This window comes from Lepidothrix coronata, unplaced genomic scaffold, assembly GCF_001604755.1.
Source record: "Lepidothrix coronata isolate B3197 unplaced genomic scaffold, Lepidothrix_coronata-1.0 Scaffold138, whole genome shotgun sequence".
Lineage (NCBI taxonomy): Eukaryota > Metazoa > Chordata > Aves > Passeriformes > Pipridae > Lepidothrix > Lepidothrix coronata.
The window spans coordinates 1,275,362-1,293,965 of record NW_016690318.1 but is presented as its reverse complement, the minus strand read 5'-3'; the positions used below and the strand labels follow the sequence as shown (position 1 = coordinate 1,293,965).

At 34.5% G+C, this 18,604-nt stretch overlaps 1 protein-coding gene across 6 annotated transcripts in view; it reads right to left on the bottom strand.

Annotated features, from left to right (window-relative positions):
* The window catches only part of CUNH15orf41 (chromosome unknown C15orf41 homolog), a 124,720-nt gene that overhangs the window by 56,555 nt on the left and 49,561 nt on the right, over positions 1–18,604 (bottom strand). For all 6 annotated transcript variants that reach the window (XM_017827392.1, XM_017827390.1, XM_017827389.1 and 3 more), the window contains 5 exons: positions 17,365–17,444; positions 16,962–17,011; positions 14,086–14,153; positions 9,047–9,112; positions 7,046–7,151 (listed from right to left, as the gene is read on the bottom strand). In XM_017827392.1, the coding sequence (XP_017682881.1) occupies positions 7,046–7,151; positions 9,047–9,112; positions 14,086–14,153; positions 16,962–17,011; positions 17,365–17,444 (370 nt within the window). The remainder of the gene's footprint in view (positions 1–7,045; positions 7,152–9,046; positions 9,113–14,085; positions 14,154–16,961; positions 17,012–17,364; positions 17,445–18,604) is intronic.

Genomic DNA, 18,604 nt, shown 5'->3' with positions numbered 1-18,604 from the left:
CCTTTCTGCACGTGATGCATATATGCTTTGTTCATTAGTACTAACAGTTCAATTTCACTTTATACTCCTACTCCCCTCCTCAATTGTCATTTGAAGTGGATTAGACTAGCACCTACAGAGTTACAAGAAGGAAGGGGGAGTTGCTCATTCTTGAGTTTCAGCCCAGCAGCTTGACCTTGTTAATTAAAAAATACATGATATCATAGTTTACAGGAAGGGATTCTTTTTGCTTTGGTTTGGTTCTAACTATTAGTAGGTAGATAAAAACTCAACACTATGAAATACATTGAAATTGTCAGATGTAAATGTCAATTAAAAATTACAAGGAATTCTGAAAGGTAAGGTCTGTGGGGGGTTGACATTCTTTGACATAGTGGAGTGTCTGCAACCAGGCCTTTGGCAAGCATAGCAGGATCTCTGCTGTCAGCTCTTATCGTACATAAACTTAGATGCTTGTCTAATCTAAATGAGAAATACCAGGAAAATTGGAGCTGAAGCCTTGCAGTAATGTGGAAGGAAGCTAAAAATGTTCTATCTACACTACATGAGTCTCCTGTGACATGAGAATCTTTAAAACAGTACAGAAAAATATCAGGGAAAAATAATTTAAACAAAGATATATACTGCTTCATTGACTATTTTTTAAATTTAGAATGTAACCATCAAGCAGTGAAAGAGGCTTACGCAATAGAATTAAATTATAATAAAAATCCCAGTTTCATGTCTGTATTAAATACAGTATCTAAGGAGAAAGATAAATGAAAATATATACTTAATTAATATTAATCATTCAAATATAAATGTTAATATGAATATAATGTGTTTTGTTCTTTCTTTGCTTTGACAAAAACTAGTTTTGATACAAAAATCAAACAACCTACAATGTTGAGGAAAACAATGAACATTATAGCAATGCTAGGGCATAAGTCATGGACTCAATGAAAATGTCTTCATGATTTTTTATTCAACCACATTGTTAAAGACAGAATGACTGGTAAAATCTGAAAACATTACTTTTGAGCTAGAGTAAAAAAATATATTTTTCATAAACTACATGTTGATTTTTATACTTTTCATGTGTCATTAAATGAATATAAAAAAATGTCAAATGCTTTTGGAAGTCAGCTAAATGTATCTAGAACATCTGTGAAGTGCAGAGGTATGCCTATATGTGTATTGGGTCTGGCTGAGATGGTGTTCATTTCCCCATTGTAGTCTTCACAATGCTGTGCTTTGCATTGGTAGCTAGAAGGGTGTTGATAACACACCAGTGTTTTGGCTCCTGCTGAGCACAGCACCAACACTGTAACATTCCTTCCTCAGCTGAGGGCAAGATTCTGGGAGGGGACCCAAGCAGGCCAGCTGACCCAAACTGACCAAAGGGATATTCCAGACCATATCATGTCAGCTCAGGTATAAAAGCTAAGGCAAGGAGCTGGAAGGCAGGCATTCATTGTCTCCAGTGGCTGCCTGCTGAGGAACTGTCACACGTACCGAAGCCCTGCTTCTCGGGAGTGGCTGACCATCGCTGCTCTCGGGAAGTAGAGAATAAACCCTGCTATCTTTTGCTTTGCTTTTGCACGCACAGGCTTTTGCTTTGCTTCTGCTTTAATAAACTCCCTTACCCCAACCCATAAGTTGTTTTCCATCTTACTCTCTCCCGTGTCTGGCTGGGAAGGGGAGTGAGAGAGCGGCTGGGTGGGCACCTGGCATCCTGCCAAGGTCAGGCCACCACAGTGTGTATATATGTATTTATGTCTGAGTGTACACATGTATCTGTTTATCTTGCAGAAGAACACAGAACTTCACCATCTTCACAAAGTAAACTACTACATCAGTAAACTAGTAGAAAACAGCACTCTTCACTGCTTTTGGTTCTCTTCTTGTCTACTAAGGTTAGCAAGTTGGCATAATAATTCACTTTTAAAAAAGTGAATTACTTTTGAAGAAACTAATACATAGTCCTAAGTGGTAAAAATCATCATAAACTCTCTCTTCTATCTGCATCTATCTTTTATTAAAAATAATTTACTAATTCAAGTGGAGCCAGGACAGAGAGAAAAAGGAGCAAAGCAAACCCCTCTATGTGTGAAAATCCACAAGTATTAGATACTTAAACAAACCCTAAGTCCCTCAGTATTGCAGTAACATCAAAACCTTTCACTATTGTACCAGTGTGTCAAAATATGTCAACAAACCATCATACTGCAAGAAGAAGAATGACCTTTCAGTTCTTTATGTTTGGGCTGCCAATGAAGCTTTGGATACCGGGTATGCATGAATGGTTTTCCTAGCCACTTGACAAATGCAACTCCCAAGGTTTCCTCCAAGTTTAGTTGTTACACTGGCTTTCAACTCACCAGTACAACTTTTTAAACCATCTGCATTTTAAGAATACTGAACTTGTTAATAGAACAGAGATCCATAAACCCACAGCATAAATCCCTCTTTCTCTGCCACCTACAATCAGACAACAATTATTACTTCAGTCTTCACAGTAACATGTCAAATCATTTTAAAGACTTGAACAGCAAAAAATGTCTATCATTCTGATGTTCTAATTCCGCCCTTGCTCATATATAACTCATAGTTATAGTCAACTGCAAATGAATTTGAATCCTCTTCCCAAAAAACCCAAGAACACATCATCTGTGATTGTGACTGAAATATAATGTTTTGCATCATTTCTGTTTGCACTTATTTGAAATAAATACCCTTTTTAATCTACAGGACTCTATGACAATTTTACTATGACTGTTAGTTTTAAACTAAAGTCTCAAGATCAGACATAATATATTCATTAACAAGACAATGAATCATGAATTTAGGCTTCCAAAAAGTGTGGTTACTATTTTAAAATCACTTATGGGAAACTTGCTTTTATTTATTTTTTCAAAAAAGGAGAAGCACAGGACTAACAACATTTAGAATGCAAGCAAATGAGGGAAGGATTTTACTACAGAGATGACTTACCATTTTTATTCAAAGAGAAGATGAAATGCTTCTCTTTTACTGTGTGAAATTGCCTTTAATATCAATGTCAAATATGACATTTTCCTACGGTCTTCCTCACATATAGTAAAGTTTCTTTAGCTAATAACGACGTCAAGCTTTCTCCTGGGACTCTCTAGAAATTACATTCCAGAATGTACATATGTCTTAGCCATGCTTGCAGAAGATAGAAAATGTAAATTGCTATATTTGAGTTTATATCTTCTTACAGCAAGTCACTGATAGTGCACCCACTAATTACTATTTGAACTGAGTGTTGCTGATCTCTATATCCTTCTTAGAAAACAGCAGTTGTGCCTATCAGCTCTGACTAACAGACTTATACAGCCAGGACTCCAAGTTAGAAAAAAATTAAAAAATTAGACACTACAGGAAAAAAAAAAAAGGGAACAACAACATTCATCTAAACCCTAAAATAATTTACAATATGTTCATAGACCCTGCTTTAAAGTGCAATCTGCGTAACTTCCTGTTCATGCTCTCCAAATTACCTTTGGTCACACTGGCTATTCAACAGTTTTTATTCTCATAGTTACAAGAAATACACCAATGTAGGCCAGTGAACAATGAAAAGTATGGTATCTACTACATGTGCACAAAGCAATTATATTTTGCACATGTAGTTGTTTTGCTTACCCAGTGGCACTGAAAGCTATAGCCTGCTGAGTAGATGCCACCGAACAAACATAAGGAGGGAAGGGATTCTGTAAGTACATGAAACATTTCAAGTTTTTCCAGTATGTACAAGAGCTTTTTTTTCTAAAACATCACTCTGCAAAATCAGTCTGGGAATACGCAAGACCAAATTTGCCTTTTTCCTGTTTCTTTATTATTAAAAAAAATCTCAAATATCTAAAGAGCATCTTAAATTACAACTGTGCATATCCACTGACAAGGTACACTTTGTACATTTTTAATGTGAAGCTTAATTTGAAGATGAGGTTGCAGTGCACCACTGCAACTGAAAATTGCTTAACAATACCATTGATGTATGAGCCATAAAAACCCTTGCTAAGCTGTCCCTGCAGAACTCAGAGTAATAAAAAGGTGTTCTTTTGCACTGAGGTGAACAGACATGGTTGACTGCATCTAGGGAGCTGTTCTGTTAAATGAGAAAGTGCCATTTCTTTCCTGTCAGTACAGACCAATTTAAGACACTCACAGATTTAGTTAGCACAGAGTACAGGATTTAATGAAATACACACATAACAGTAAACAAACCACAGCTATGTTCAAAGCTTTCAGTCACATTGAGTAGAATTCATCTTACATCTGTGACACACGGGAAAAGAATCCAGAAACTTTTCCAGTCTGACTCCTCATTTTTAGAGAAGCAATAAAAAAGCTGAATGGAAAAACCTAAAATCTCTCACTTTCATTCCTTTCAAAGTATCTAATTTGTATTTCTATCCACATCTAACAGGCAATGTTACAGATTTTCTCTTAATTTTCATTTCTGCTCTAAGTTCAACCAACGGATCAGGTTTACAACACCCTAAACTATCAGCTGAGTGTCATGATATCTCTATTGTGAACTGATGCTGCTTCTCCAAATGATTTCTCTGTTCAGAGGAAGGGAGACACAAAGATATGGTGAATTGACTGGGAAGCTGGTTCTCACTTGAGAGATAGGTTGATTAAATAAACCAAAATTAATTCACATTTTGGGCAGCTACACCTGTGTCCTTTTACATAAATAGTTTCAGAGACCAACGAAAGTTAACTGTCTAACCTATTTGGAACCTAATCTGTCAACGTGTGTTCATTAACTCAACTGTCATTATATTAGAAGCTACAGTAACTCAGAGCTCATTTCAGAAGATGTAACACTGTCAGTTTGGCCAAGTGGTAGCAAAATTAAGACTAACAGGATTTGTTCTTTAAAGAAAGGCCAAAGAAATCTGCCTAATTTCCATGGTTAACCTATCACTAAATTTTAGATTTAGGGTGTAACAAATCTCACTAAAGAGAACTCTAGTTTCCCTTATATGAATGTAAAGTCATTATATGTAAGAAGCAACAATTTTTGTACTTCTTTTTAATATGAACACTATAACAGATTTGGCAAAATCTCAAAACCACTTTCAAAATGTTTTACTGATCCACATATAATTTCAGTCTAGCTTTTGCAACATTAAAGATACTTGACTAACAGCTCAGTGAGAAAATATTCCATTTTTGAAGTTGAATTATTAATTAGTACATGTTGAAATTAAATTGAAGTTAGCTACGTCTTGGTTTATTGATAAAAGCGTAAGAGAAATTTCCTTTGGGAATGTCAGATTCAAATGATACACTTTATTCTCAAATGTTTTACACATTTTTATAGCTCAAATCAAAATGTGGATAGACACTTCGTTCGGCACAAAAAAAAGAAAGAAACTTCAACTTTGCAATGGCAATTTTATTGCAAACAACAAATGGATCAGTGCCTTCATCCTACTTGTCTACTACACTTTCACCCCATCTCAACTTACAAAGTATCTCTATGCTCATGTTATCTATTTAAAATTCACTTCTTGGAGCTGCTTTTCTCTGATACCATCATGGATTCCTTCAAACACATCCTTTATGCTCAGAAAGTATTCCAGCCAATACATCTAATGGCCGCCTCCTGGCCTGAGCTGCTCCATTTCATTTATGTTGATGTGCAGTTCAGCACCAACAGCATAAGCATCTTTCCTGCCATTCTCACCATTTGCCTAGATATTGTATATACTCAAATTTCTTTCTAAGTTTTATATTCTGTTTATATGTTTCACAATTTATTTTCTACAACTTCCCTGTAGTATCTTCATCCAACAACTGACAGCCTTCCTGGGCTTCCCATTGCCTTGATTCAAGTTTTCCAAGTCACTGATTTCTGGGACTGTCAAATAAGAGCATGTCCTTATGTCAATCAAGAATGTTGCTGCAGAGCATAATTCCAAACTTTGATGATGTTGTTCTCAAGATTTGGTTTCCCTTTCTCTGATGCCTTCTATGGAATCTGCTTTTAAAGTATTTCCGAAGGTAATGCTAGCTATTTTCACCTTGATATTTCTCATTTTCAGCTGAAATACTAGTGGTCAACAGACTAGACTCTGATGTTGGAGCACACTCCCTTTCTGGTGCATGTTTATATGTTTGTGCCATGTTCTCCATTATCCCTCAGATGGTCTCTTGTTAACACTGAGCAACTTCTAAATTTATGCTTTAAAAAATCCTTTATTAAAACTTTCATTTATCTCACTTACTATCTTGCTTAGGGTTCTACCACATACAAAAATGGCATTGAAGATAAAGCACTGTGCTTAAGATTTTTTTTGGAAAAAAATCCTCCAGTGAGAGGGTATGTAGGACCATGGAAAGATATACAAATATACACAGCACTGACTTTTAGAAGAATAAAGCGGAAGTATTTTAACCATCTTTAAAAGAAAAATCTTTATACCAACACCATCAACATGTTTCAAACTTCTGTCTAGCATAACTTATTTACCTCCTTACATTCCTGCAAATACTTACTAAATTTTTAACTTGAAGATAATTGTTATTCCTGCTTCAAATGTAGATAATATACAAAAGAAATACTTTATTAAAAAAAACCCAGTGAAATAGTATTGTCCCAGATACAATGACAATAAGCAATAAAGTTCTTCACACACAAAGCCCGCTTGGTTAGACTGCAAAGATTTTTAAACAAATTTGTCATCTTGCATGTATTCCAAAACTTTACAGCAAAATCTTCTTTCAAAGTCAAGTACTAAAAAATTGACATATAACTTCTGTACTGAAGTAACTTACTCTGTCATGTAGCATCACTGTAAAATCACCAGATGTATCTGCTGCATGTTAACAATTAGGATATGAATTTTTCACAAATATTTCATAATTCCAATTTGACATGCTAAGTAATGACATTCAAAATGCCAGACTAGTAACATGTATTTTGTCCGCATGGCTTAATACCATAGTCACTACTGCTTTATCCAGTAACTTCTTTTTAAAATGTAATCCTATTTATCAGTAAGGAAAAATAATAGAAATATACCTGTTCCAGTAGCTCCAAAACTGGTCCTGCAAATAGGCTTGGTGGCTACTTTCATCACCAAATGAGGCTTTGCTTTCTATCCAGTGAATTATGTGTCCTTCCACAGCTAGGGTGACAGCAAAAAAGAAACTGAACTCTGAAAATCAAACTCAACAGCCTATAAGAGTGTGTTTGTGAATATCCTATTTACTCCACAATCTACCACATAATTCATGCTTGCAACAGTTACATATTTGTAAAAATTATCTTTCAAATATGCACAAAAAGGACATTTAAAAAACTTATCAGAAAATACTTTAACAGATATTGATATCAATTTCAGTTTAATTACATCCTGTTCTAGATACTTGCATTTATTCTAACACAAAAAGAAAAAGAGATCAGCCTAAGAAGCATGTTAATGGTGAATCTTATCAATGTATAAAACTTTCTGAAGGGTAGGTGGTAAAAAGAGGGAGACAGGCTCTTTTCAGTGGTGACAGGACCAAAAGCAACGGGCACCGAAACACAGGAGGTTCCATTTGAACATTAGCAACCACTTTTTCATTGTGAGGGTGACTGAGCATGGGCAAATGTTGCCCAGAGAGATTGTGGATTCTCCCTGCTTGACATTCAACAACTGTCTGGACATTGTGTTTGGCAAACAGCTCCAGGTGAACCTGCTTGAGCAACTAGCCACCAGCCTCAGCCATTCTGTAATTCTGAAAGTTCACAATTTTCCCTGCTAACTTTAGACCTTGCAAAAACCAACAGTTCCCTCATCCCCTCAAGTCCTTGAAGCTTCCTGAGATTCTTCACAGTAATTATGGAAGTGAAGGGGTAGAAATTAACCGAAAACTCTCCACATGTGGCTTGACATGAGTGAACCGAAGTAGGATGCCAAACCTCCCTGTTTCAAATATATGGAGTCCTTTAGTTACAAAGGTATTTTCTGTTTTGTTATTAACATGACAACCATTTTTGTTTTTTGGAAACATGATTAGGTATACAAACATCACTAAGCTAAGGAAAGTCTTTAAAACCTTTTCAGAAGACTCTCATATACACAGTTGTTCGCTGGATAACAGGTGATTGTGCTGAAAGATGGTATTTCAAGCAGTTCTGTGTAGTGATGCATTTTATAGCACACATTCCATTCCTTATACTAGTGTACAAATCAGTTATCTCAGTAAGAATTTCAGTTATTGCCAATATGAAAAAAAAAAACTAGTCATGTATATGACTCACACAGTACTTTCAGCCTTTTTACTTTCTCTGACAGACAGAAAAGTAGACATCTGCATAGATGGGTGCTGCATTCTATGGAGGCAAAGCAGAAGTCTTTTGGCACAAAAGCCAATTTACAAAAGGTGATTAATAATCCTTTACATTTGGACAATTTGGATGTTCTTTCTTCTGTGGCCCAGTGACAAGGTCATCTGGTTACCTTCTCACATGACCTCAGGACCAGAAAAGGTGGATGAACTTTATGACCTTTGTACCTACTTTTATTCTTTATTCTTTCTTGCTATTCAGGCTTTTAAAAAACAGTGAAGAACTGCAGAGTTGTATCTGGATCCAAAGTGATGGCAAAAAGAATAATTGCACCACGACAAACCTTTATACAATGACCTGTAGGTGTAATAGTAATACTCTTAAGACTGCTTTGAACTGATTTGGTCTAGGAGTAAAAGACAATTACAGGCATTTCAGAGTTTAGTTCAGAAAGATAGTGGGTACAGTACATCAGAGGGAGCAGGGATTTGGAGGTTCTTGTTGTTTTTTTTTTCTTTTTTGATAATGAGATAAAAACATGGAGAGACTAAAGAGGAAACACTGGGTAACACTACTTACGATCAAATCTCTCTGAACCAAACTAGGAAGTTCTTAAAATTATTGGGTAACTCCTGAAGAGACTAATTTGTAGTATCCTAGATTATGCTTCACTTAAGTAGCCATAATATTTTAGCAGGAACTCTTCTACACAAAACAAAATTATAAAAGTTCTTTTAAAAGACTTACCTACTGGTACTTCTAAAATAAAGTCTGGTGTTTTGTCATAACCCTTCGCACGAAGCTGATCTTCAGCTGTACATACAGAATAAGGACTACTGTTTATAAAACTATTCCATTAAGTAGACAGCAGCATAATTAATTTTATTTTAAATAAGAGTGCAAGAATTACTAATGCAGTCATACATATCTTTCTTATGCATGCAATGCTGTGTCAAATTAAATGAACCTTTGTAGAAAACCTGAAGCATGGATATAAAAATGCTTCTTTGTCATCCCTGCATTTTTATGTCTTCATTATAAACATCATTAATTCAAGCTGTCATACAGTATTTTATAACCTCCAAATATTCAAAGTAAAGAGGTATATTCACTGATTGAAAGAAGAGCCTCTCCACCTTCGGATGCGTAAAGATTAATCCTACCAACACCACAAATGTAGATATACTGTAGCTGTCTTCTTGGCTTTATTTTTAATGTTAGCATAAAGTTGTTTAAAAAAAGGCATGAAAATCCTTCTCTCCCAGGAATTTATTAAAGTAGAGAGGAGCCATAATTTTAGTTTCTCTTGCATTCTGGATTCTATAGAATTTATCCAATTTCAGAACATACAAAGATTTAGAAATTCTGCTAACATTAATCATACAACTCTATTACTTACAGATATTAGAGCTGAATATTTCAAGGAGTAATAATGAGCAAAATAAAATCGCAAAAGACAAAGGGTGCTCCCTTAAAAAAAAAAAAAAGAAAAACAGGCAAAAAAAAGCCCAAGCAAGCCCTTAATATTTTTAAACTATTATCCTTCATTTCTGATACCATTACATTGGTATTTCTGAAACACCATTTCTCCATTAGAATTTGGAGTGACCTGGTCATTCAATTCCAGGCATGGCTTTCTGTCTTCACCCAGGCTTAACTAATGGCACTACCTAGTAACAAGTAAGGCTGTGTAGCCCCTTAACACCTACTGGGCTGTTGACATTGTCATGCATCCCATTCGCCTTTCTACATCACCTTTGATTAAAATTAATGGCCCATTCTCACTGTTGGGTAGCTTATTTCCAATCCATTTATCAGGTTAGGACAGTAGTTTCATGGCCAATGTTCAGAACTCAGTTTTTGAATACTTTGTGCATATCCTGAAAGGTCAGCAGTTTGAGTCCAAGTAACATTTTAATGACATGAAAAACATAGAGTCTTAGAAATCAAAATATTGTAAAAGTGCCAAAAGCAAACTCTCTCACTCTTTTTATTGAAGAATATAAGTCTGAAGTATTATTTTATATAGTGAACTCATTCTGAAAGTGGGACAGGAGTAAATTTGGAAAGCTGTACATTCTCTTCTCTGTAAACTGCAATAGCTGTTTATTCTTTTTGAGAGTTGTACTATTTTTTTTAATTTTGAGAGCATTTCTTCACTATAAATAGACTATATTGTAAATACAAGCCTTTGCAACGCAATACTTCATTATATCACCCAATCAGGTAATGAAAAGCATTTCTAGGATTTGGAGACAGACTTGGTTGTTGGCTATTTTTTCAAACTAAGATTGTCACATATATGGATAAATGCTGTTAAGAATAAGAAGGTTCTAATTTAACAGAACCCATGAATAGAGAGTTTTATGCCATAACATAAAAATGAATTAATGTTCTATGTAATGTCTCGATCTTGATTAAAAAAAATCCAGTTTCATCCAACTCTATTTAACTGTAACCTGCTCTTGTTTAAAACGATCTAGAATAGACAATAGGATGTCCCAGCTGAAATGTTCATCATTCAAGAGCAATAGCATTAGAAAGGTCAGTCTTTTCTTTTGCATCTAACAAATCCTACTACCACAAAATAAGGGAAATGCACCTTAAAAAAACCCTCACTGAAAACCAGGACAGATACAAACACGGTTGGATAGGTCACCTTGGAAGGTCTCTGAACTAGAGTCTGTGTCAGCATTACTTTTAATATTCTTCAGCAGATTCTTTTGGTACTAATTCATTGATTAAAAAAGAACATGGTTTTTGTTTTAAATCTGTTTTTGAATGTCTTTATTTGGTTTTTCCCAACATTTAGTGATAAACACTGGAAAATATACTAAAAAGAATGTTCACTGTTGATGTGAGTTGTCTACCTTGTGGAGGAATATAATTTTGCACTATTATTTCCTCAAGTGTTTTGAAGCTTTATAACTCTGAAGAAAAAAATAATTATAGAAACTCCCCATAATCATTAAAGAATTTTTGTTTTAAACCATAATCCCACCAAAAAGATGTTCTAGCTTTTCAGTTCAGGTATGTTTCACATTGGTCCAGAAACTACAGTGGTAGCGTTCTGCACCTCAAAATATCTTCTAGCTCTAGCATGGATTAAGAGAATAATTTAACAACTGTTTGGAAGCCAGCCCACAGCAGCTTTGACAGTTACACCTATGCGTCCTCAGATTTGCAAATTATGTGGAAACAGCTCCAATAAGTATTTTGTCTACAGATTGACCACTAATTTTGATTTCCAACAAAACTGCAGCTTCATCTTTGCCACAACTTCACACTCAATCATAACCATTTAACACATCATTGTTCTTATACTAGCCTCTGGATATTACAAAGAAACAAAACATTCTTTTGTTGGTGCATGAATGAGCTGCAACTGCAAATTTAAGATCACAGCAGAAAACATGGATCAGATTTCATGATTTATATCCAAGCTACTACTGAGGGACGCCATGGTGGGAGCCAAAGGAGGATAAAGCTCAGTACCAACCGATACAGGTAAAAGCTTTCCTAATATATTTATGGTAAAGATATAAAAATCTCTCTCTCTATATATATATGTAAAGGATCTATATATAGAACTTAGAAATTCTTGGCATTTCAGTATGGTGTGTGAAGCTGTTTTGAGAGAATGCTTCTGCTGATCACTTTAATCTCAGGCAAAGTATTTTTCTAAAGGGAGGACCTGGGATATGATGAGCTTCCCATGAGCAGTGGATTAATAAAATGTAACCCCATTAGTGTGTATAGGTTTCCAATAAATTTCAGGGTGAGTTTGAATGTATTACTTCTGATCTGTAGGCTCTGAAAGCTAACTGCTCTACAAACAGACAAATTATGTCCTGAACCTGAAAAGCTGTTTCATGTTCCAATACTATACCGGGGCAATTTATATTCACTGCGTCCTTTGACTGTGCTGTCTTCTCCTGTACTAGATTCTCTGTTGCACAGGTGAACAGCTGATACAAACCCCCTGACTATTCTGAAGGACAGTACACTGGAATAGTACACTAATATGGAAACTGTGAAAATTCTGGTTTTTATATGTTAAAATGTAATGGAATTGCAAGTCATAAGCCATCTTCAAAACTGGAATGAAGTCTTACACAACAAAGTCTGAATTTGTGAACCTATAGGAAATTCTGTCATCTCTTCTGTTTTCCTGAGGTTTCCTCAAGCAGTTTTGGAAACAGTTTTTCAGAAATAAAAGGTTTTATTAGGAGTGACTCAAAAGGGTTCATCTTCCAGACACTCAAAAAAAGCTTTTCTTTTCAGAAAAAAACAAAAACCAAAACCCAAACACATCTAGAACCTGAAAGACACTTGTAATGCACAGGCACAATAAACACAAATGCTTAACATATAAACAGTAAATTATGCTCTCTCATTTATATCTTCATATCCTAATGAGTTAACTCATTCTAGATGTTTTGATTTGACAGCATAGATTTCTTAGACCTTATTTCTAAAGACAAAATTGATGCTTATCCAAGTTCGCAAAACATTAAAATGTAAATCTGACTTGTATACTGCACAAGCTTACACAAGCCAAATAAAATCATAATTGTTGGGTTGAGGATCCCTCAGTGAGTCATCTAATCCATTCCCTTGTATTGTGACAGGATTGATTTCATTACCAGCTTTGATAGATGAGTGTCAAATCCAGACCTGAATTTTCCATTGGAGGTGATTCTATAACCTTCCCTGACAGTTTGTTTTATACTTCTTATTTCTAGAACTGTTTAGTATTTTACCTCAACATTGTCTCTACAGTTACAGCTTAAGCCTATTACCTGTATCTATGTTCTTACAGTCAAGTAGGAAAATCTACTGCTCCACATTTTCCTAGTGTCACTTGAAAGCTTGCATGTGATAGTTATTCCTGTCCTTTTTTCACTTTTGTATAAAAGAACACACTAACTCTCTTCTTTAATTGTACAGACAAATATTTTTAAAAGCTTAATACGCCTCCCAATTTCTTAAATTTGTTTAAGGTTTCCAAAATCTTAACCTGATATAGGTTCAGGAGAGATCATAGTTCCTGGTAAAACCAGAAAATTCACACATAAGTACAATGCTCAAACCATTAACAAAAGACAGCATTTTACTTTGCTATTGTCTCATCACATAAGGAATCCAAGATTTAAGAAGTCATTGTTTACTATTGAATTAAGAGAACGAGCGCTTTAAACACTAATCTTTATTTCAATAGCACTCGTGTAAAAGAAACATACTGCAGGCTAAAAGAAAAAAATGAAAATCACTTCCTAACTAATTAATTCTTAAAATAACTTTAAATACAGGGAGCGTGAAAAAGAGTTCTTGCATTGATTGGGAGGCAGGGGGCAAAAATTCAGCAGCAACTGCACAGAAAAGTAAATGAGTGAATCCTCTAGCAGTTCTTTCATACATAAAGCATTCTGAAGCTAATATTTCTTATGCTTCCTCCTAAGTCTCATAAGGTCTAGATTATGGCTAATATCTCATGACACCAAAAGTAATACTGCAGCAGATATTAAAGCATTTTTTTCAGCTACTTATTCTATAAAATATTAATTGCAAGCCTGTGCATGTACTGTATATAAAGGGTATTAGGTAACTGAGTTCCTGCTCAGTTCTAAATCAATAAAAGATAACATGAACAGCATCAATCATTTTTTACTCTTCCTTTTCTACCTAATACAAGGAATGTTGAGGCTTATTTTTTCTTAGGTAAACAGTCACCAATATCTTTAAAGTTAAGAACACACTGGCTAGCCTCTACTACAGATTCTTACCTATGAAAGAGAGATTTTTTTCCAAAAGCATTTCTCGCAGCAAGACTTCATGTTCATGCCCAATAGCGCTGATAGCTTTAGGTTAAGAAATGGAAGATTACTTTGGAAAAGAAGCAACTTCATAAAAACATCATAGGTAAAGTAATTCATCATAGAATTCATTGACCTTCATCTGCATTTCAGAAGTGATCAGTGATTTGAACTCTCAGTTCTAAAAATCCTTACAGGGATTTTCAGAAGTATGTGTCACTTTATGAAAATCAGACTACTGCATCAAGAGCACGCATTTCACAGAATTAAGACCCACTTGACCATATTTATTAAGCATAATTAAGGACAATATTTCCATTTTTTCTTTATTCTCCCTCTAAATTTAAGAGAAAGTGTGATCTTAAAACACACAGTTAAATACCTTTTAAGTTGCTCTTTACTGACTAGTGTATCAATTCTCCAATTCAGCAAAGGATGAAATAAACTGGGATTTTTTTTCTTTATATTCTGAAATTGATAGGCACTACAACCATCTGAAACATCTTACTGTAAAAAACATCCTTTTAATTGATTTTTCGGAAGCATGAACTAATGCCAGGGAAGGATAAAATAATATTTTATAGTGAAGTCCTTTTCCCTTCACTGACAGCTGTTGATCCAATGTGCTATTCTTAGTGGTATGAAAAAAGTCACCAGATTAAATATTTTTAATGTATCCTTCTAGAGGTCAAAGTTCTATTCTGGAAGCTTTGAAGAAGAATCCTATGGAACATCATGGTAAAAGATCTTACATTAAATGCAGTTAAGTTCCAAATTCTGTTTAGAATAACTTCTGAAAACTTAAACTACAGATCACCTTACCATTACAGTTAATTATCTAATTTATATGAACACTTCATGCTGAACAGCAAAAAAATAATAATTCTTTGTAATCATTTCACATGTACATACAGTTTTTATTAATTGAAACTACATATTATGCTAAACTCTACTAGCAGTTTCAGAAGAACAGCAAAAAGGTAAGAAAAATATTGCAAACAGAATTTATAATGCACCATAAGCAGAAACACCGCTTAATAATAATACCTGTTATTGATGTATGGCAATGACCATGGGGCAAAACTTGTAAATAACTTCACAAGCCATTTTCTACTCATGCAATCTAGCAGCCTAGTTTCCCGTAAGCATCTGAACTATTACTGAAAAATAGCCTCTTGGCATTTACAAAGAGGTTGACTTCATACTTTAGTCCATGCATATACAATTAGATAGATACATTTAAAATCAATATGCAATCCTTCAGAAGACATTATGCTTTTAAAACCTTAACTTTAAATTGATTTTTAACTATTTTATGCACCTCAAAATTAATATCTAATTCAGCAACATACTTACAGTAATGCACTCACATAGCTTAGCATTAAACTTTTCTGAACCAAAATGGAATTGAAAAACTTCTCATTACTCTCATCAATGTCACTGCGTATTCAATAACTGACTTGAGCCAGAATCTGAAGAGGATACAGAAGTCTCTTATAGACTGCAGGCAAGCTATTCTTTAAAAAGGTTCATATGTCTACATATGTGTCATTATTACTTTTAAACATGACACTTTCAAAAGTCTACAGCCAATCAGTAGACTTCAGAAGTCTACAGATTGTTCAAGCACAAAATATTAATCTTAAAGTTCTGGATATGAAAATTAGTGACCAACAACCTTTTAAAAAGTGCAACTTATTAATCCACTTTTGGACAGCTTTGTTTGATCTTGAAGATAGTCCCAATGAATACTTAAAATTACAATTTAAAGCACAAAATACAAAGAAAATTAGACCACTATCCTGCTGTTGTTAAAGTTAATGGGAGCAGGGCTGAGACTGTAGTACACATCAGACAAGTATTTCTAGTAGAAAGAACATATTTTTAAGGAGTGTCAATCACATGTATCACACATACAAGTAGTACTGTTTTTCAAGCATAACTAAACATCACAGTAGCTTTCCTATCCTGGAACTTTACAGTGAAATCAAGATCTTCCCCCAAACTGCATGCAGAGATTTGTGCAAGGATTTTCCAGGACTTGGGAGGGAACTGCCTTACTAGCCTGCTCGGTGATAACAGGTCATGATTTTGAAATTGTTCCTTTGACTGCATACTGAAACAGAAGAGCTACTCCTTCAGTACTTTACTAAAGCAGATTTGGGGTCTCAGTGATCATTCCTAACAAATTATAATCCTAGTCTGTAATAGTCAGCGTGGAGTTCCCTCAGTGTACTCACAGTGCACTGAGGCTCTCTAATTAACCATTTCAACATCACAAAAAAAAATCCCTGAAAATTCAAGCTACATAGGGTTTTTACTACAGCTAGTATAATTTCCTTTAAGAAGAAGAGAAAATAAAAGAACGGCACTGGAACATCAGATAGGAGCTTAAAAATACTAATTGGTCAAACTTGAATTGCACTTGAAAACATTTCAATTAAAACCCATATTCATAACAAAGCAAAGTCATAATGTTGAACACTATCTATGAAACTTAACAAAACAGCTGAGATTGGAAGGTATCTCCAGAGATCATCTAGTCCAACTTCACCACTCAAAGCATGGTCAACTAGTCTTAGCACAAAACCAGACATGCATTTCAACTAATCAAAACCAAAGAGGTTCAATCAGGCATATGAATGACATATTCCCGTGGTCCATCTGATTTTCGTTCGTGTAAGAGAAAGCTCCGCAGTGACTCTCTAGCTGACTGAATGTAAAACAGAGGAGTATGAAACGTGTTTTGTGAAGCAGAACTTTATGTCAGGTTAAAGCTAGACACATCTCTTCCACACAGTCTAAGCTCGTCAATTGTGCACCTAAAATTTTATGGGAAAGGATACTGTTTGATGCAGTCCACCAGTGGTCCATAACAACAGTCATTCACAGTACACTGCAGACAAATAAGAGAAGTAGTATACTGATGGGCAACTACAAAACCATTATACTTAAAGACTATCTTAAAAACAGTAATTACTTTTCCTCAAAAAGGCTATCAGATGCTGTTCAGATTTAATCACAGAAAACAAAAACTGTATGCTTTTACTCACTATAAAAGCAAGCTATTAAAAAGTGAAATGGTCCCCTCACAAATATTGCATTGCCATTTATTGTGCACCCTGACCTCACTGATAGTTTACGATGACAGTAATTAAATGAGGTTTAAAATCTCTTACTCTGCTAGGCAGATAACAGCATTGCCAAAGGAAAAAAAAACAAACCAAACCAAACAAGTGTGATTAATACCTGATAGACTTGAGTTGCTAGAACTCCATCTGGAATCTGAGAAGGGTCCCGTAGCATACTATTTATTAGAGTTTTGGAGGCTAGAAAAATAAAGATCAAAAACATACAAAAACCTGTTAGCTCAGTTATCTACTTGGCAGGAATAAAACACTTTTCTAATGAAAACATTGATGATGTTAATAATTTTGAAAATTATCCACCCAGCAACTACAAACTTACAAATTCATAGCTACTTAACCATTCCAATACAGTTAACTCTAAAAATCTTGAAACACCAAAGGATTTTATTAGCACAGGGTGAAAGCAGACCCTTGTTTACTTAATCGGTTTCACTGGACAGTTTGTGCTTCAGAAGCATCATGCAGCTTCTAAGGAGTATAAAGCAAATGTAATGCCAAATAATGTTCATATACTAGTAGAACTTTAGGAAGAAGATCTGCAAAAATTCAAAACAGCCTTTAAAAACAACTTCAAATACTTGATTTCAGTTTATTAGTTTCCAAATTTATTTATTTATTTATTCAGTGTTGGCATATTTTTCTGACTGTGTTTAAAAACTAGGAAAAGGCTTTCTGTCCTTTTTTAAAATCTATAAATTTGAGTCAAAAGAAATTGGAATTTAATTTAGGACAATTTATCTTTTTTTTTTACTCGCTGATATTGATACTACAATGAAAAAATAAGATAAAATGTTAAAGATGCATTTTGTACTTAGCATAAAAACTTTGAAAAGGTACTGTGTATATTTACATTACTAATACTAAAAATTAAGTATTTAATATAAATAGATTTTAAAATTAAAACAATAACAATTGTTAGTAGGTAGGAATACTACACAAATAAGAGTTTGCCAATAAAGAGGTTGACAGAATGGTAGAATAATGAAGAGTGAAACAGAGGAAGATTGAGTAGAATTCACTACTTTGAAGCGCTACTGATTTAAGTATTATGATTTGATTATGAAAAAATTAAGCTATTTTATGTCTGATCAAATCCCAGAAAAATCCTCAGATTCACATTAGGAAAATGTTTAACCAGACACTACTTTGAGTAATGAGCTACAGGTGTAAAATAAATTTCCTCTGTTTCTGAGACTGTCAACTTCAGTTTCTTAATTCTGGTTGCCAGATATTCTATTCTTTACCTATATCAGAGTAATAATAAATTGACACACTGGATTTTATATTATGCTGACGTCACCCAAGTTGTTAAACTAAGCCTCTAAAAGAAAAGCATCATA